The sequence below is a fragment of the Pituophis catenifer genome, unplaced genomic scaffold (genome assembly GCF_029215685.1).
Source record: "Pituophis catenifer annectens isolate HBS135680 unplaced genomic scaffold, rPitCat1.0.hap2 SCAF_7, whole genome shotgun sequence".
Taxonomy (NCBI): Eukaryota; Metazoa; Chordata; class Lepidosauria; order Squamata; family Colubridae; genus Pituophis; species Pituophis catenifer.
The window spans coordinates 68520691-68540869 of NW_027256887.1; the positions used below are offsets into that span (position 1 = coordinate 68520691).

Genomic DNA, 20179 nt, shown 5'->3' on the forward strand with positions numbered 1-20179 from the left:
TTTTATGTATTCAATTCATGCTTATAATTATATAAATTACCTAATACATTCTTGACAAATAAATAAATAAAAATAATAAAAAAGATCACTTAAAGAGTCTTTACTCACATCCACAATGTTGCCATAGCATATACTGCCATCTCCCTCGTATCCCCTTGAACACACACATTTCCAGACTCCAGAAGTTGTGAGCTGACAAACTGCCTATGGGGAATAAATTAAACATTTATTATAGTAAGTTATATAATAAGATAAACATTTGTGCCTATGAATTCTTGGTGTGATGTGGTTTGCAACATACAAGATAACCAGTGGTGGGTTGCCCCCAGTTCGCACCGGTTCTATAAAACCAGTAGTAAAACCAGCGGGAGGCTCCGCCCACTGACCCTGACATCATCAAAACGCTTCTGCGCATGCCCCGTGCGGCCCATTGTGAACCGGTAGTAAAGGTAAGTAGAACCACCCGTGAAGACAACCCATGTGTAGCAGAGCTGCTAAGGCTTCTGTTGATGGCCATGTTTCTGTTATTTATTTATTTATTTATTTATTTATTTATTTATTTATTTATTTATTTATTTATTTATTTATTTATTGGTTCGATTTATATGCCGCCCTTTCTCCGGAGACTCAGGGCGGCTTACAATGCGTTAAGCAATAGCCTTCATACTTTTGTATAAACCTGCTTAGTAGGGCCTTCGCCCCCTCCCCCCAAGTGGTGTTCTTTTTTATACAAAGTCAGCTTATTGCCCCCACAAACCGAGTCCTCATTTTACCTACCTCGAAACGATGGAAGGCTGAGTCAACCTTGAGCCTGGTGAGATTTGAACTTGCAGTAATTGCAGGCAGCTGGTGTTACTTAACAGTGCTTTAGTCTGCTGCACCACCAAGGCTCTTATAAGTCTTTTGTTGAAAGACTCAAGTGTGCTTATTTACATGCTTGTGACTAAATCATAATGCAATTAACTACAAGACTTTGAGGATCAAAGCATTTGCAACACAATTTTAAAAAAAAATTCAAATAGAGGAATTAATTGTTTTCATTGCAAGAATTACTTGCTAATATGCCATATTTTTTGGAGTATAAGACGCACTGGAGTATAAGACGCAGCTTAGTTTTTGGGGAGGAAAATAGGGGAAAAATCTGCCTACCAGGTATTCATCTGACTAGCGTCCTTAGTCTGGTCAGCTTCAGCACATTAGTTTGCTGGTTTTTTATCCCCTCCTTGGCGATAAAAAACAGCTTCTAAGGCCCAGTTGAGAGGAATCAGCAATGACAAATGCAGGCAAAGCAGGGGGAGGGGGAGGGGGGAGATCGCTTCACTCAGCTAGTGCCTAGTTAAGACTGAAAAAAGCTTCTAAAGAACAGCTGAGAATTGGAGCAAAGTATGGAGATGCTTCACTCCCTAGTGCCTTGATAGCGCCTCATTAGGGCTGAAAAAAAGCTTCGAAAAAGCTACATTCAGAGTATCAGATACACCCAAATTTTCAGCCTCTTTTAGGGGGGGGAAAAGGTGCGTCTTATACTCTGAAAAATACGGTAATTTATTTATTAGATTTTTCAGTATGATACACTTACTGTGTCCTGTGAAAGCTATCATCTCGTTTTGTATAAATAGTTTCTACAAGAAAAAAGGACTTTCTTTGCCAATCTGGCATTCATTTTGTGTGAATGCAACTCTGGTACAAGATTCTCAGAGGAGAGACAAATCCATTAGAGAAGTGACAAATCCATTTAGGGTGACTTTGATGCCACAGCTAGAGTTGATTATACACAGTTAAGAAATGTGAAACTGGTAGAAAGTTGGAGAGATATCTGGATCTATCATATTCCTGGATCACATTTGAAAAGCAAATTGTTTTCTGAGTTTGAGAGAAACTGCTTGGTTTGCCAAGATACACTTTCAAATTTGAGATGACCTCTCCTGAGCTGAGGTCCAACCCTCAGAGCATTGCACTAAGCTCATCTGCAAGCTGAACCATTGCTTATTGCCAAGAAGACACTGAGATATGAATATGTGGGGATGATAGGAGGAACAAACCTATCTAAAGAATTCCAATCAGGAGGTTGTCCAGTGGGGATCTGCAAGTGATAGCCTTTTGGGATGAGGGTTAATTCTGCATCTTCATAAAGTAGGCCAAGTGATTGCTCGAGTAAATGACTCATAATATCAACTGGTTAGAAATCAGAACTGTCTCCATGGCATTACTAGCATTCCAATTTTTTAAAAATATAAGTGCTAAAACATATAATTGGGTTGTAAAGATTAGACAATTTAAGCATCCCATTTGGGGATCCCAAAAGACTACTTGATCTCCAGTCACAAGCTAAAGTTTATTTCAATATTGTTCAATTCAACAATAAAGTTACGGAGAATTTTAGACCTTTTATAAACCAATCCAAATGAATAACTCACCAATGGATGGCATTTCCAGTTTTGTTCCAAACAGTAGTTTATTGGTTCACATTCATATCCATTGCCCCGGAATCCTTCCTTACATTCACAATCATTCTGTGTTACATAGAAAATAAGGAATACATTTGTGTGCTTAAAATAGATTTGCTCACTCCTATAAATCACTGACTCAGTAAAAGTTTTGAAGAAACAAAGTTTAGGATGAAGTATTGCAACTGTCAATTCCAATGGACAATGCTGGAAATTGACTCAGAATATCCTGCTGACTCAACAATGCATTTATTGTATCAGTGCTAAAACATAGAATTAAGTTATATAGACAACTTGAACATCCCATACAAGGAGCAAGAACCAAGGATTGCTGATGCACAGGTTCAACTATTGTATACTTTGTACAGGTTCTATTATTTGGTATTCCACTCATGATGTATCTGTTAAGGCTGCATTAAAGTGAATATATTTCAATATTTTTGAAAAGTATCCCAACATTTCAGATGATACAATATGCAGTATCTAAAATCTGAAGAGGAGCCAGTTTCTTGGATCCCGTCAATAAAATTCATTACTATATTGTCCTTATTATTTCTTTATGTATTTCTAAAGCCTAATTCAGTGTATAGGATCCTGAATGTCCATCATATCCACCATAAGATTGTCTGATTAATCAATAACACTACACCAAACCTTCTCTTTGCTCAGCACTCCAGTTGATAGATGTATGAGACAAAATCATGTTGGTAAAATTACAGTGTACCATCTATTGGGTATGTTTAATGAAAAGAAGGAGTAGGGGTGACATGATAGCAGTGTTCCAATATCTCAGGGGCTGCCACGAAGAAGAGGGAGTCAAGCTATTCTCCAAACCACCTGAGGGCAGGACAAGAAGCAATGGGTGGAAACTAATCAAGGAGAGAAGCAACCTAGAACTAAGAAGAAATGTCCTGACAGAACAATTACCGTAATCAGCAGAACAACTTGCCTCCAGAAGTTATGAATGCTCCAATACTGGATGTTTTTAAGAAGAAATTGAACAACCATTTGTCTGAAATGATATAGGGTTTCCTGCCTGGGCACAGGGTTGGACTAGAAGACCTCCAAGGTCCCAACTCTTCTCTTCTTTTCTCTTCTTTTCTCTTCTTTTCTCTTCTCTTCTTTTCTCTTCTTTTCTCTTCTCTTCTCTTCTCTTCTCTTCTCTTCTCTTCTCTTCTCTTCTCTTCTACTCTACTCTACTCTACTCTACTCTACTCTACTCTACTCTACTCTACTCTACTCTATTCTCTCTGTCTTACATGTTTTCTGTATCACGTCTTCACATCAAGAAATAGTCATTTCATTTACATGAGTCTATGGGTTTGGCTTGATGGTATTCATTCTTTTTCTCTTTATGCATATATCTGCATATGTGCACACACACAGAGAGTTGATCTTCACCACAACTGATTATCAGATGCCCTGCTAGGTTGATATAAGGCTGATAGTAAATATATCAATTGTTTTCAATCAATGCTTCAGCAATTCTAGGATGACTATAATTCCTTCAATGGGTATCCTTCTTATCCATGGACTGCATGCTAGTGAACCATACTATTATTACAAATACCATAAACCCAACTTTATAGAACTGCCTTCTTCAAAGTTGTGTCCTCCAGATATATCAGAGTCACCACTGACAGAGCTGATGGAAAATGTTTGGTGTTCCATTTCCAGTATATTGGAAAGAAGCCCATGAAGAAGGGTGTTCTCCATTATTGAGATCCGTAAGTTGACACCTAGTCTATTATTACTGCATAAAATCTATATTATGTAAAAAGTTAAGCAAGAAGGAAACTTACTTGGCCTGGACCTATGTATTGGCAAGTAGCATTAGTGTGACACCCTCCAAAAGTTGTCAGCAGGCAATTATTTATTTCAGAACAATCTCTTCCATTTCCTGTCCATCCTGGCTGGCATACACACTCATGAGTTCCAGGACCGGTCTTGATGCATTCTGCCTACAAGTATATTTCTGGGAGTAAATGCGACTCTTTATACATAATAATTAAGTGAGAGGAAAGGAAAGTACTCTCGCTCAATATAAATTGTGTAATAGCGTGGAACAATGAAGTCTCTCAATGCTAATTGAGATGATCAGATTTTATTCATGATGCACTGGTTTCTTGTTCAGTTTTACTTATCCCTATTCTAGAATTACTATCGTGTTTCCCTGAAAATAAGACCCTGTCTTATATTTTTTTGAACCCTGAAATAAGCGCTTGGCCTTATTGCCATGCGCTCAAAAGCACGATTGGGCTTATTATCAGGGGATGTCTTATTTTGGGGGAAACAGGGTATTTTATGTGCAATCTTCATTTTGAAAAAATGACTGGTCTCAGGACTGAAAAAGCAATACATTGGTTAATTTGAATAACTAACCTAAAAACAAGAAAAACTAACCTTATTCAGAAAAATAAACTGTTCTTATTCAGAAAAATAAACTGTCAAAAATCCATGGTTAGGCAACTAATAAATGCATTGCTCAAGGGACTAATTAAAGCAGATGCTATGAAATTATAAAAAGCAAAAACAAAAAACCCAAAACAGGTGAACTGAACCTGAAAAATGACCTGTATGATTATTATTTATTCTTTTAGTGAATTGATGCACATACTGGAAAAAAAGAAGAGGAAAGTGCTTCCTGGCCATTGTTGAACTTGTTTCCTTTGCCTATCATTCATTCAAATAAAATAATGAAACCAATTTGAGATAGACAAGTGTTTTATTTACCCTTGGTATTGACTGTTTTAAATGCAAATAGGTCTTTGTTTGGAAAATGATATCAGTTTGGAAGATGTAATTCAGAATTTAAATGGGATCAAATAAGATTTATGTCTATATTTACTGCTTACTCAATCAGTAAACAGTAAGAAATTTATACTTACATTAGCATTGCAGCTATGTGGATTTATATGAGCACAAGGATCAACTTCACTGCAAATTATTCCATCTCCTTCAAAGCCAGGTTTACAAACACAGCTAAAATTGTACATAAAAGAACGTAGAATTAATAGGAGCGGAAAAGGTAAAACAGTTAAAGATACAGTTCAGCACTGAACAGCAGATTCTACTGTTTTATCTTCAGCAGCAACAACAGCTTCTACTGATAAAATAAGTGATGGTGCAGGAAGCTTGACATGTAGCTGGTCTTGCCAAAGACCAGCCATGTTGCACTTCACTGTTGTCATCTGGATATGCTTTTGCAATTTGCTACTTGCATTTTATGCAGGTGGAGAAAATTATATCAAGACTCCAGTACGCCGGAATAACGTCTATGTCAAAAGAAGATGTATTGCTGGCTAACCTGTCTATGAAGATGGCAAGCAACGTGTCTTTCTGAGTGCCAGTCAGAAAAGATTTAAATTTACTATATTACATTGTGAGTTGAAACAGTGGATCAAAAGCCAGTTTGTGAGTATGAAAATGTCTGTATGCTCATCGGTGTATGGTATGAAATAAAAAAGAAATACTTAAGAAACTGTCAAACAGGAAGAATCAGAACCATACATTAAGTTCCACTTAAGATGATTTATTACATGTGCCTATACACAAGAATTGAATCAACTAATGGTCAGCACTAAATTGGCGCTAGATAAGAGTCAATGGAATTCAAGAGGGGGTTGAATTTAGATTGTTTGTGGGAATGTTGTGACTCAAAGTTGATTACTCACTTGACTCTGCCTGCTCTTCTCTTACAGAAATTTCTTGTGAGGACCTTTGTCAGGGTTCCAAGTAATACACCCATAATAAATAGAACTCCGAGGCAGGTAGATTCCTCAAAGAACTGGTTTACTGGATATATCATATTGACACAGGCTGGTGAAAACTGATTCTGAATATTCTTGCGGTTTTCACCTAATTAAAAGTAAAAGTTTCCCCCCTTCCCCAAACAATCAGTCACATGGTCCAATCATTGTGTCTTCCAGTTACCTGGTAACTTCTCTCCTCCTCTCTCCAACCCCTCCATCTGTGGGAATGTCCTTGGTTCCCAAGAGAAAGTATTTTGTTTTGCCTACAAACCCCATCTATCTCTATTCTCCCCCTCCTTATCCCTTGGCTCCAGGGTGGCAACACTGAAGCTCAGAAAATGGCCTCATCAGGCCAGCTTCAGGGTTGACACTTCCCTTGAGGGGGACTGCTGGTCCATGAGGCGATAAACGGTACTAATAACAATCAGTCCTCTTTTGTTTGAAGTGTTGCATAATCAGATAGGATAGGCCAGAAAAAAAAAACAATTATGAAGTTACAAGTATATGCAAGAATGTTCATAAAGCAAATAACTGAGAAGGTAAGTGTTATTCCTAGGTAATCTACCTGAGTGGCACAAAATATGTACATTATGTACCTACCTCATGGTACCATTGCTCAAGATGCAATCAGCATGCACATCACAGAGCTGAAAAAAAGGCCCGCATGGCATCACCTGTGCATCACAGAAATCTCCAGCATAGCCACTTTTACATGATCCAGGAAGGCAACTCCCATCACCATCTATCTGGTTGTCACATTTTCCGTGAACACACATACATTCTGCAGAAGGATTGAGGTATGGGGAGGAATATCAGTGAATTAAATGAAATGGGCCTATAATTTGGAGTCATGCTTTTAAAAAAAAAGTTAAGTAAATCTCTGGTTATATTTCTTAGAGAAGATCTCAGTAATTTGACGTTAAGAAGAAAGATTATATTCTAATACCTATCTCCACAGGGAATGTGCTCATTTATAATGGGAGTTGTAAATACATGGAGAATGCCATTTTAATGGGATATGACCAGTGCCTTTTTAGATTTATTTTTTTTAAAAAAAATATAAATCAAATTTCCTCTTCCAAATTCATTCTGCTATTACTTAATAGCAAATGTTAATAACCGTAAGTGTTCCTACAGGTTTTTTTTTTAAAAAAATTTGATTTATATGCTGCCCTTCTCCGGAGACTCAGGGCGGCTTACAATGCGTTAAGCAATAGCCTTCATACTTTTGTATATTTATACAAAGTCAGCTTATTGCCCCCACAAACTGGGTCCTCAATTTACCTACCTTAGAAAGGATGGAAGGCTGAGTCAACTTTGAGCCTGGCAAGATTCGAACTTACTAATTGCAGACAGCTGGAGTTAAATTACAATGCATTAGTCTGCTGAGCTATCCAGGCTCCCAGCAGTTCCTTGGGCAGTTTGCTGAAATGATGGTTGGATTCTCACATACTAAAATACCTATCCCATTGTAATCTAGGACAGGGGTCTCCAACCTTGGTGACTTTAAGACTTGTGGACTTCAACTCCCAGAATTCCTCAGCCAGCAAGTCCACAAGTCTTAAAGTTGCCAAAGTTGGAGACCCCTGATCTAGGACATGTTCATATTTATTACTATTTGTACTTCCCAAACCTTCAAAGCAGTCTGAAAGAAACGGTTCAGAAATGAGGCGAGCAAGGAACAAAAGCCATTACCCAACTTTTTATAGCTGCCATAACTACTGCAGCAATTCCTCTCATCTCCACAGCACACACAAAAAACGAAAGGAGAGGAGAGGGAGAATAACAACACTTTAGTCAATTTCATCCCTGCTTGACCTGCCCTGTTGAAGAGAAGATGCAAAATCCTCCAACCACTTTTAAAACTGTAGTCTATCTTGGTGCAAATAGATCTATACAAATTTCATTTTTATTTAGAAATGTTGTATTCCCGGTAAGTTGGGAACAACTACATATAGAGTGTGCTTTAGCACAGGGGTCTACAACCCCCGGTCCATGGACTGGCACTGGGCAATGGCATGCCAGAAACCTGTCTGTGTAGTGATGGGATCCTCCCGGATTAACAACCAATTTGGTGATTGCAAGCTTCATGCACACACATGCGCAGGAGAAACACAGCTGAGGCGCAGCAATCTGCTCTGCCACGCAAATCAGCTGAGAAGATAAAGGTAGGCAAATAGTGTGGGCGGGCGAGTGGGCCCATCTGATCATCAGGGAGAACTGTTTTGCCCCCAGTTGATTGTCAAAGCTACCGGTTTATTTGAACCGGTCTGAACCGGTAGAATCCCACCCCTGGGTCCATGCAAACAAGAGAAGCCCCATCTGTGGGATGCAGGCAGCATGTGAAACCAGACCCCTCCAATCTGCAGAAAAACCTCTTTCTACGGGACCAGTCCCTGTTGCTCAAAAGGTTGTGGGGTTTCTGCTGTAGTAAATTATAAGAAAATAATGAGACATTAACAGGTATTTAAAGAATGTGTTTCCCTGCTCAAATTGTAACCACAACAGCACATCTATGGCATTGTGAAGGGTATCTGTACCTTCCAAGCATAGCCTTTTGGAGCTGCAAAAGGATGCAGTGGGAAGTTTCTGTAAAAGTCCCAATGCCTGGGCAGAACCCTGATTGCATTGGTTTTGGATCTGACACTCCATGCTGAGTTTGCATGTGCATTATCCCCAAATAGCTCCTTCCCTTATCTTCTGAAAGAGGAATGCTTACCTTTCTCACATTGTGGTCCATATTTATTGGGATCTGCACAAAATTGGCACTGCGAGCGTTCAAATCCACTCTTGCAAATACAAGTGCCATTTCCTTTCATCCCATCCATGCACTGCATTGTGGAGAGAAAAAAAATGCAAGTTTGAATGTGGCCATTAAATGATGTTAGAAGTCCTTGACCTGGAAGAGTTAAGAACTGACAGTTCCTGCTATATTCATCAGAAAGACGAATCACTGAAAGGAACTGATCAAGGAATGGAGCCCATTTTCTAGTATACAACCAGTGACATAATGATGTAATAACATTTGTATTTTGATCAAACAGAAGGAACAGGATGTTAATTACATTTCTCTGAGGTATCTCTTTAATGAGAATCTTGCTCCCTTCATCCATTTTGAAAATTTTTGGAATCAACTTGAAGTATACTCTCAGGCATCTAAATTGTTACTAAAGCCATGTCAGAGATTATCTAAATTGCTGTTAACAATAGAAAGCATTATTTTTATAACAGTAGTACTGGTACAAGGATTGCATTTGACAGCCACAGAAATTAAAGAGGATTTAAGTTAGTTGTGATTAGATTTTCATACTGGTTTCAGTAGACCTACATTTCATAAATATACCCTGAATCATTTTTATTGGTTTCTGAATTGGTAGACATTGTTCATTTGCCTATTTAAGATAAATAATTTAATTGTACTAATTATATATTGCAAATACAGACATGGCCCTGCTATAGGAATGTATACAACGTTTAAAAAAATGCTTGGTTCAGAGTGTCTATGGAGATTCTCAGTCATCCAGGTCATGGTTGTCCTAAAGGTGCTTTTTTTCAAAAGACAACTAGACTTCCTTTGTTTTTCCTTAAAGATGTTTAGTTTCTTATCCAAGAAGCTTCTTAAATTCTGACTGACCCTCCAGATGTGGTGGGTTACAGTAATTCCTAACATGCGCAGCCATTTATTGTTACAAATAAATTGAATGGCTGGAAATTGTAACCATCAGTCTTCTTCATTCCTTGATTATTAAGTTTCCATGTTTCAAGCATTGGTACTTTTTGTTTTGTTTGTTTGTTTTTTTTTTCCTGTTAATATGAAGTACTTCGTAAAGGTGCAAGAACATATATGTTACCTTGGGAGTTGGACTAGAAGACCTCCAAGGTCCCTTCCTATCCATGAAACATAGATCCTGATAATGCCATTTGCATCCCTTTATTTACCTGGCCATTTCCAGAGCACGGGTTCAAAAAGCCACCAGGACACTGATTGCATTCAGAGCCAAAGAATCCTTTGCAACACTCAGGCTCCTGTGAAACAAGTGTGGAAAGAATTGTAATTATTTTAGAAACCTTAATTCAAAAGTAGATTTAACCCCCTGCTGTTTCTGACCCGCTGACTTCTGATCATCAACACAATCCACAAATGACAGACAATAGAAACTGTCTACATTGTTGCAAAAGATTGCTGAATCGCATCTGTGCTAAATAATTGACAGCAGGGTTGAAAATGATGGAATTAAGTAAAAACAGCAAACAGGGAAAATCCTTTACATAAACTTCCTGAGTTAGCCAAACTTAACCCACACATCAAAAACAGAGCTTTGCAAACCCAATAGTTAATTAAAATATATTCCCCAATTTTCACCTCACGCTTAAAGTGGAAGGGGAATATAATTTCTCCATCAGAAAAAGAAGGCACCTGTCAATAGTTTTTAATTTTTTTCCCCAAAGGACATTTCTGTAAATTGAATCAACTGAGTCGTGTTTAAAATTTAGAAAAGCCACAAAGAGGGAGCACGTCTTTTTAGGAGTGTACTATGGTGTAAGATTGTAGAGCACCAAAATGTGGTCTATTGTTGAACTCCATTTCCTAAATCTTGCCTGTTCATCTTAGATTATACCCTATCTCTCTAACTAGGCTTGGTGCGTGTGATTAAAATGCCTAGCATATAATTTGCTAATGACACTCAAAAAGGTTGATAGGCTTGTAATTGCATGGACCATTCTTACTACTCTTTTTATAAATTGGGACTATTATTGCTAGCTCCCAGTCATTTGGAATATAACCAGTCTGATCAATAATATAAACAGAGATGCTAGCAGAGGCCGCCATCACTTGTGATTCTTTCCAATTATTTCAGGCAAAACGCACACAGTGCCTAGAACCTTGTTCACCTTAAGGCATTCAATCAATCAGATTATGTCTTGCACAAAGACTTTGAGAAACAGAATCTTAAACAGAGACTGTGAGAAAGTGAAGGTTTAAATTCTTTCATATTTTTGATTTTCATCTCTTACCTTTTTTGTCACATTACAGTACTGAGCACACCCATATTTCATCAGAAATGAATCCTGGTAGATGCATTTTCTATTTAACAAAGCCTGGAACATTTAAAAAAGCAAACATAGAAATATTCTTAACCATGAAGGGTAATCTGTGTTATACTATAAGGCAAGCAGTGGAGTTTTGCTAATTTTACTGTAGAATAAATTATTTTCATAAAACGTTGATTGGATTTATTATTTTTCCTATGATATAAGGTGTAACAAATTTTATTGTAATGCATGTAATATCTTATTTATTATCTGATTGTATAGCTGATGCTTTTACTTACAACAGGTGATGAATTTTCTGGACAACCATTTCTACGGAGTGTACATTTTCCACAAGTACCCTGAAATGAGACAATTCACTTTAGGAAAGGTGGACTGACAGGTGTGATGAAAGGTGTCCATTGAGTAAGGCCAATAAAGCCAAGATGGTGGCCATAACAATGTGATTAAAGTTTCAGTAGTTTTTCTGGACATTAAAATGGCTGGAGCTTCAATTATACTTTCATGGCTACCATCTTGATTTTTTAAAATCATATTCTGCTAAGCAAGTCCTAAACAAATGCAATAACAAGCCAAAAGTTTACCAACAGAAGAGAATAAATGTAGTTTAGGGTTGAACTATGGAGTCCTAGGTGTCCTTTGAGCTTGGTTATTTGCTTGCAGATATTTCATTACCCAACTAGCAAACAACCAACTGCAAAGAACTCCTAGGTCTACATAATCCTATGTTTTCAAAGAAACTTAACCTTGGCAGATAAATTAATTTTTCTTTGCTGGCATGGGCTGGAAACCCTGACAGAGGAACTTCAGGTCAAAAGTAGACATGTTGAATGTATCTGCTGATGTGCTGAAAATATTTCTAGTATGGCTATAATACTTTTATCCTTATCATCTGCTCCTCTACTTCTACCTTCTCTATTGGTATCATTATTATTCCTTCTTATTATAATTATTTTTGTTATGATTATTATTACTTTATTGTTTTGCATGTACACTGAGAACTTATGCATTGGAGACAAATTCCTCGTATATCCAATCACACAGCCAATATTCTTTTCTTTTCTTTTCTGTTCTGTTCCAATACAGAACAGAACAGAATAGAATGCTCCAATACTGGAAGTTTTTAAGAAGAAATTGGACAACCATTTGTCTGAAATGGTATACGGTTTCCTGTCTGAGCACAGGGTTGGACTAGAAGACCTCCAAGATCCCTTCCAACTTTGCTATTCTATTCTGTTCTGTTCTGTTCTGTTCTGTTCTGTTCTATTCCGTTCTGTTCCATTCCATTCCGTTCCGTTCCGTTCATCTTGCTATTTATGATGTTACTGATATTCTGCTTATATAGCCAGTGTTTTATATGTTTCTATGATTCTGTGTGTATGTGTATATATACACATACATACATATAACATGCACTCTCTCTCTCTCTCTGCAATTTTAAAATTTATAAAATATATTTAACATTGTACATTCCATGGATATGCATGTGTGATGAACAGTTCAGAAACATTTCAAATAAGTATAGAAGCGGAGTAAGTATTATTTAATTAGGAGAAGGAAGGCAAAATAGGAAATAAATATTGATTGGAAACTATTTTGAACTTTACTGGACAGAAGAACCTTACCAATTTAAGCTCATATTTCTCTTTATCACATCTTTGTGGCAAAATTGGAATTATTGAAGGAGGTATAAGCACACCAGAAAGAGTATAAATCCTGCCATTTTTTGCAGCAATGTCAGCTTCTTCTATTTTCTTTCCATTGACCAAGACTTGTCCCTGTATAAATTATTACCATAAATTGAGATTATTATCTTTTGAAATTACTGCATTTCAGAATGTTTCTGTTATTTTGTGCCATTCTCTATTATTCTTAATGCTTACTCTTCACAGGCAAAGCATTTGCAGTCCAAAATATTTTACTGAATTAAAACAGCAGAAGAAAATTATTATGTTAGAATTGAATTTGCATGGATTTACATTTTCAGTGAAGTTGAAATAGATGAACTGTTGAGCCAGAGTCTGGATGTGTCTTATAGAGATTAGGCTGGCAACTTCCAGCTGTAAGAAACAAATGAGAATTTAATTTATTTTCTGTACTAAAGAATGACAGGAGTTACTGTTTTGTCATGGATTATAATGAGTAGTAATATCTTTATCCATGGAAATGCTGGCAGCTAAATGATGCATCTATTTTTTTCCAGCACCAATCATTATTGCAGACTCCCTCTTTTGTGATAGTTGGACATTAATACTCCTAATTGTGGAGACATCACAGATTTTAGCAGTGGGAAAGTTTATTGTAAAGTTTAATAAACTACCATTCATTTGTTGTGGGTGTGGTTTAGACCTCACAAAGCTGTGATATCATAACAGCTATAGCAACATTATTCATTTATTATCAAGCAATCAGTTATCACCGATATACAGATGACTCATCTACAGTATATATTGGAGATAGGAGAAAGGAGGGTTGGTGAAGATGTTCCATCTCTGATCCATCAATGGAAGCCTAAGGGGTCAAAGATCACTTGAGATGCTACATATCAAGTACCATTTTTAAAATGGTAAATCATATTTGTATATCTGAGAGGAAAGATGCATATATATATATATATATATATATATATATATATTCATTCTGCAATAACTACAAATGAATTGAGTAGAGAAGATGTTTTCACATTTACCTGTGTATGAGAAACAATGTGGTACTGAATCAGTTCACGAAGCTTTCGTGAACCCTGCACAAATAACAGAAAAATCTTTATCAAAATGTAGACTTGCACAGAGAAGCATCACTTAAGTGGGTTGTCAGGAAACACACACACTGTAATAGTGCTTTTTTCTATAAAAGCACAATGCTGACATGTGATTGGGAAGATGGCAGTTTCCTATAGCTCCTGCCTTCTCTTCCTTCCCCTTCTTCTAATTTGTGTGTCACTGCTTTTTCTCCTGGAATAGACCAGATTCTAGTTTAAGATCATAAGATATTATCAAGCAGAATATTATAGGTCAAACAAACAATGTCTCTGTGTAGTTATATGTACACCATACATGACTGCTGTCAGCTTTGGAAGCCATATTAGGCTGGAAGCTCTAATGCTGCCACCTTCTCATGTGTGGGAAAGTAGGAGAGGGGTTTTAGTAGATATAATAGCATTCTTCCTGTCGGTCAAGGTCAGGGCGATCCCACATCTGGAGAAAGAGTGGTTAGGGGGCTGGATCGGGATGGAACGGATGTTGATTGGAGTATGTGACCGACTGGGTGGAAAAGGGGATGGTTTTGGGAGCTTTGACTTACTGAAGGAAAACCCGGGCTTTTCAGATTCAGGTTTCCCCAGATGTGGCAGTTTGCCTATTCTAGTAAAGAGGACTTTGGAAAATGCTTGCTTCCGCATCTTTCCTTGGAGTGGGGTTTTTTTCTGGAACGCTGACAACTGCATTCACAAAGTAAGATTATGCAGTTTTTGGACTTAGAACAACCCATTTATTTATGAAGTTCATCACATTATTACAAACAATATTCACCAAAGGTTTAAAAAAAAGTCATGCATAGACCAAACATGCCATACAAATGATCAGGATTATTGGATTATTTGAATGATAACTCCAAAATTTTATATATTAAAAGTATAAATTGGATTAGCCCATAAATCCCATTGAAAGGGGATCTGTGGTTAAGGCACCAAGGTAGAAACTAGGAGACAATGGATTCTAGTCCTAGTTTATGCACAAAGCCAATCGGGTGACCTTGGGCCAGTCACTCTCTCTCAGTCCTAGGAAAGAAGCAATGGCAAACCATTTCTGAAATCTTGCTAAAAAAAACTGCAAGAACTATGGTAGTCCACACAATCACAAGAAGTTAACACTGATTTTAAAACTTTCACAACAACATAAATACAAAATTTAAAGACATACCTCGTTTGTTGACAAGTAGTCCAGAATGTCCTCTTTCAAGTTTTCCATAGCATTATTGGTTGGAATGAAAACGGTATTAGGGCCAGAATGTTTATCCAACATTGTCCCAAGGAATGTGTTCTGTTTTAAAAGAAGGGGGAGACAGGAATTGCACAATAGTATTAACATATAAATTGAATTAATTAAATTAAATTAAATTAAATTAAATTAAACATATGTTTTAAAAGGGTTATGTATTTTGTTTTGTTCATTATTTCTGGCTGTACCTTACCTCTACCATGGATCTAAATCTGGAGAATCTTGGTTTGTCTTGAAGGATTGCCATTACAGATTTCTAAGAAAACAAAGCCAGATTTGAATATTGATTAGGTGAAAGTGTTCTGTTCTTTTTTTCTCCTTCTTAGCTTTACATTATCTCTTTTGAAAAGTGTTTAAACTTCCAGGAAAAAAAAAGCTAAAAAAGAAACAAACAAACAAACAAAAAAAGACCAGAATACATCATCCCTAGCAGCTAATACCCAGATAAGTAGGGATTAACCCCAGACAAACAGTGAAGCAGAAAACAATATCCTAATCAAGGAACTATCAAGGAGAAAAACCACACCCTCAATACTGACAACGCAAGCTATATATAAACAAGGAGCAAACCCAGTGGTGGGATTCAGCCAGTTCGCACCACTTCGGGACAACCGGTTGTTAACTTTCTGAGCAGTTTGGCAAACCCCACACTCACTAGCACTGATGAAATTACCTAGTTAGGTAAGGAAATGACTGCAAGCAAACAGCCAAACAACCAAACAAGCTCAGAGAGCACCAAGGATTTTATAAGCTATTTGATACTAGAATTCAGAAGTGAAGATAGACCATGATGGCTTGGTAGGAGACCTATTTTGTATGCAAAAATTCTAGTATTCAGCTATTGGGTTCTCTTGGAAGGAACGAAAATATTCCTCATGGAATCATTTAGTGCTAACAATAAACTTGGAATTCTGGAAGTTCAAGTCCAATCCATGTGGAGACTTTCAGAACAGAGAAGGCAGTTTTACAGGCTTATTTTATATATAATTAAAACAATGCATTAAAATGCATCATTATTCTTCTTCCTTAACTGTAGGCACGCACTTGTTTTCTTAAATTGTCACAATATATATTTAATCCCATTCAGAATTATAATTTGAAATCCCTTGTATTTTATTTTTGACCTCACCTCTTTGTCACTTTTAAAAGCAGGTTCCATGTTGTCCAAGGCTGTGTCGATAATATGAATAATTCCATTTGAAGCAGCAATATTCCCTTGTAAGATTTTACCTATCGTTTTACCTCCCTGTATTCTGATTCTTAGCGTATTTTCCTAAAACAGCCCAGAAGAAAAATATGAAATAATGGATCTATATCACATAGATTATTTATAAACTATCTAAAAATATATATATTAATGTAGTTATTTAAAATTTATGTTATTCAAGATTTTGTTGCATTCAGCATTTTCATTCTGCCATCAGATATGATGTTTGCAATTTTATACTGCTTGCAGTACATAGATAAATCATTCAAAGAGCCTACAGTACAAAATACTTTAATTTTTAATAAAATAGTTTTATTTTGCTTGATCTTTGCCTTGAATTGCAATGATTGCTCATAGGACGTAAGGGTGGGGAAGGGAGAGTCAACTGATCAGGATAAAGAGGCAACGAAGATCCAGATCACTATTCCTTTCTGGGGGTACCATACTGAAATGGAGAAAAGGAGTCACTGGTTTGGGATTGCAGTGGGAGATAAAGGGTGACACTTCTTCTCTAGGCATATCACGAGCCTGAAGATGGAGAGAGGAAAAATCTTGACTCATTGCATTTAGTGATAGTATGTCTATCCTGAGCACCCAAGGATATACCAGGCTGCTATAAGTCAATCAGGAATGTATTGTAGCTGCAATAATACTGTGTTTACTTCAGTCTGACTTGTGCAGTTTAGGAACAATATACCATACTTTTCGGAGTATAAGACACACTTTCTTCCCCCCCCCCAAAAGAGGGTGGAAATGTTGGTGCGTCTTATACACCGAATACAGCCATTTTTGGCCTCCTGAAACCCCATTTTTGCCAAAAACAGGCCCGTTTTTTTGCAAAAATGGGATGCACAGAGAGTTTGGGAGGCCTGCAGAGTGCTCCTGGAGGCTGGGAGGGCAAAAACAGGCTGAGTTTTGGCTTCCCAAATGCCCCACACATTGCGTTTTTGCCTTCCCCAGCCCCCAGGAGTGTTCTGCAGGCCTCCCAAACCCTCAGCGCATCCCATTTTTGCAAAAACGGGCCCATTTTCGGCCTTTCAAACCCCTCACATGTCGCGTTTTTGCCCTCCCCAGCCCCCAGGAGCACTCTGCAGGCCTCCCAAACCCTCTGCGCATCCTGTTTTTGTGAAAAATGGGCCCATTTTGCAGAGTGCTCCTGGGGGCTGGGGAGGGCAAAAACTATTTTTTTTCTAGTTTTCCTCTTCGAAATCTGCATCTTATACTCCGGTGTGTCTTATAGTCCGAAAAATACAGTATCTATGTATAGTGAAGCAGAGTGGTGTTGTGGCCTAGAGGTGGAGTTCTCGCCTCACAATCAGGAGGCTGTGAGTTTAATCCTAGGTAGAAGCAGGTATTTCTCTCTCTGGGCACACTGAGAATATATCAACTGAATAAAACTCTGCATTGGTGACAGGGAGGGCATCCAGCCATTAAAACACTCAGCTAGCTCCATTCAGTTGCCCAGACTCCACCCCGCAAGGGATTATGGGGACGTTAAAAGAAAATGGTGATGTCTATCTATAGTGCATGCACATCTACATACAGGTAGTCCTTGATTTACAATCATTCATTTGGCAACCGTTCAAAGTTAAAATGGCATGGAAAAAAGCAACTGGTCCTTGTACTTATGACCATGCAGCATCCCCAATCAAGTGGTCAATATCTGCACATGTGGCAAGTGACTTATATGTATGACAATTGTGGCATCCTGGGGTCATGTGATCACCATTTGCAATCTTTCCAGTTGGCTTCCAACCACCAAAGTCAACAGGGAAACTGGATTTGCTTAATGACTGTGATTCATTTAAGAACTATAGTGATTCATTTAACAACCATGGCAAAAATATTTGTAAAGTTGGGTGCAACTCACTTAACAACTATCTTGCCAAATAATGGAAGATCTAGCCCCAACTGTGGTTGTAAGTTGAGACTATCTGTATTAGGTCTATATGTCTATATATTATCTATCTATGTCTATATATTAGATGAATAGTGAAACTGCGATATGAAAATTACTTTTTAAAACATTTATTTTAAAAACAACAATTTGAATTATGCTGAATTAAGCTAGTATAATATTGTAAAAAGCATTAAAAATTGTTCAAGACACAATAAATTTTACAATTATATCTAACCGTTTCATCCTTGAATATGTCTGCTGGCTTGCCTGTCAACGTATAAACCGTTCTTGTGACATTCTGCTCATTCAGGCTGAGTTGTCCAGCAAAAATATGAAGCTTGACAAAATATTGTGTACTGTCTTTATCAGAAAGAAGTTCTTTAATCTGAAAGGTTTCCAAAGAATCAAAAAGATTACTATTTGAAGCTTTTATTTTGTTTAACCATAGAGAACACTCAATAATGTAGAGAAGAAGTAACCATAAATGAGCTGAATGAGAAAAAGTGAACTTTGGTGAACTTGCAAGTTCAAGCATGAAAAAGAGGACAAAATTCAAATACTCCTATGAAGCATTTCAGGGGAAAAAACAGTAAAATATATTAAAACGATAGCACATTACATACAGGTTAGAGGTTACTAGGCAAGAGAGAAACCTAAACATTTCAGGATGTCAAAATTTTAGTCCAAATGGAAATGGTACATACACAATTAGTGGAGTTAAGTACTGATCAGTTCTAAAGTCATAAAAATGAAACAAATATCAGATTTCATTTGAGTTGAGATGAAAAATATTATGCCCGGTTAGTAACGATATACCCTAATTGGTACTTAGAAAAAGAAATTGTGACAATGCATATTATACTTCCAGGAAAAAAGCACACATATATTTCTTGTTAGAAAGTGGTATTTTGTACAGATGTGGATGCTTTCACAAGATTTGGATGAAGTGACTCAGATCTCATGTCAGCATAACAGTTAAAATAGCCCATCCTTTTTCAAATTTCTGCATGACTCTGAAAGAAAGATGCAGCTGTTTCAAGAAATTGGTTCATGGACAGGGGTGAAATTAAAAAAATTCCCCTACCGGTTCGGTGGGCATGGCTTGTTGGGGGGAGGTCATGTGACTGGTTGGGCATGGCCAACTCCACATCACTCACATTGAGGGGCTCCTTACCGGCCCCTCCCCTCCCAGCCACTCTTTGTCACAAATGGCAGGAAAATGGGGAGGGGAATATTCCTGCCTACCATCCTTCCCTCAGTCTGTGCTGAAATTGAGGAATGGATGACAGGCAGGAAAATCCCCTTCCCCATTTTCCTGCCTTTCACAAAAATGACAGCTGTTCTAGACTGGTCCCCCTCCCTCCTGGGGACTACCTTAAAAGGGACAGGCTGCAGCAGCTCCATTGTGAATGGAGGGAGAAAAGTTAGCATTCTCTCTGCTGCATTTAACATTGAATTCTGTGGCAGAGAGAATGCTAACTGTTAGATTGGCGCAGGGAAAAAGAATACTGAAAAGAATTGGCGGAACCTAATCATATAAGCTTTCCACTTCTCCTGATCGGGGTTGAATGGTGCCAGCGAGATTTGTGGCGCTGCCATGGTTTTTGTGCTATGAGCTCTAAGTGACTCCAGCTCAGTGACTTGCTCCATTGAGTCAGGCTGGGTGGCGATCGTGCCACGAGATTCTTCGCTGTGGTTCTTGAAATCCGTCATCGCCAGTGTTAGATTGGTGCAGGGAAAAAGAATACGCGAGCAGCGAGTGGTCCGTTCAGCACTTTTATTAAGAGAATCAGAACACCGACTGTGCTGCCGGGCTCGCCTTATAA

General features: G+C 37.7%; 1 protein-coding gene across 1 annotated transcript in view; it reads right to left on the reverse strand.

Annotated features, from left to right (window-relative positions):
- The window catches only part of STAB2 (stabilin 2), a 104215-nt gene that overhangs the window by 57909 nt on the left and 26127 nt on the right, over positions 1 to 20179 (reverse strand). The window contains exons 12-27 of the mRNA XM_070946614.1: positions 18589 to 18738; positions 16376 to 16519; positions 15440 to 15502; positions 15169 to 15288; positions 13938 to 13991; positions 13228 to 13308; positions 12874 to 13026; positions 11530 to 11589; positions 11213 to 11296; positions 10136 to 10222; positions 8916 to 9027; positions 6797 to 6977; positions 5333 to 5426; positions 4247 to 4405; positions 2415 to 2510; positions 109 to 204 (exon numbers count right to left, since the gene is read on the reverse strand). Of these exons, the coding sequence (XP_070802715.1) occupies positions 109 to 204; positions 2415 to 2510; positions 4247 to 4405; positions 5333 to 5426; positions 6797 to 6977; positions 8916 to 9027; positions 10136 to 10222; positions 11213 to 11296; positions 11530 to 11589; positions 12874 to 13026; positions 13228 to 13308; positions 13938 to 13991; positions 15169 to 15288; positions 15440 to 15502; positions 16376 to 16519; positions 18589 to 18738 (1734 nt within the window). The remainder of the gene's footprint in view (positions 1 to 108; positions 205 to 2414; positions 2511 to 4246; positions 4406 to 5332; positions 5427 to 6796; positions 6978 to 8915; positions 9028 to 10135; positions 10223 to 11212; positions 11297 to 11529; positions 11590 to 12873; positions 13027 to 13227; positions 13309 to 13937; positions 13992 to 15168; positions 15289 to 15439; positions 15503 to 16375; positions 16520 to 18588; positions 18739 to 20179) is intronic.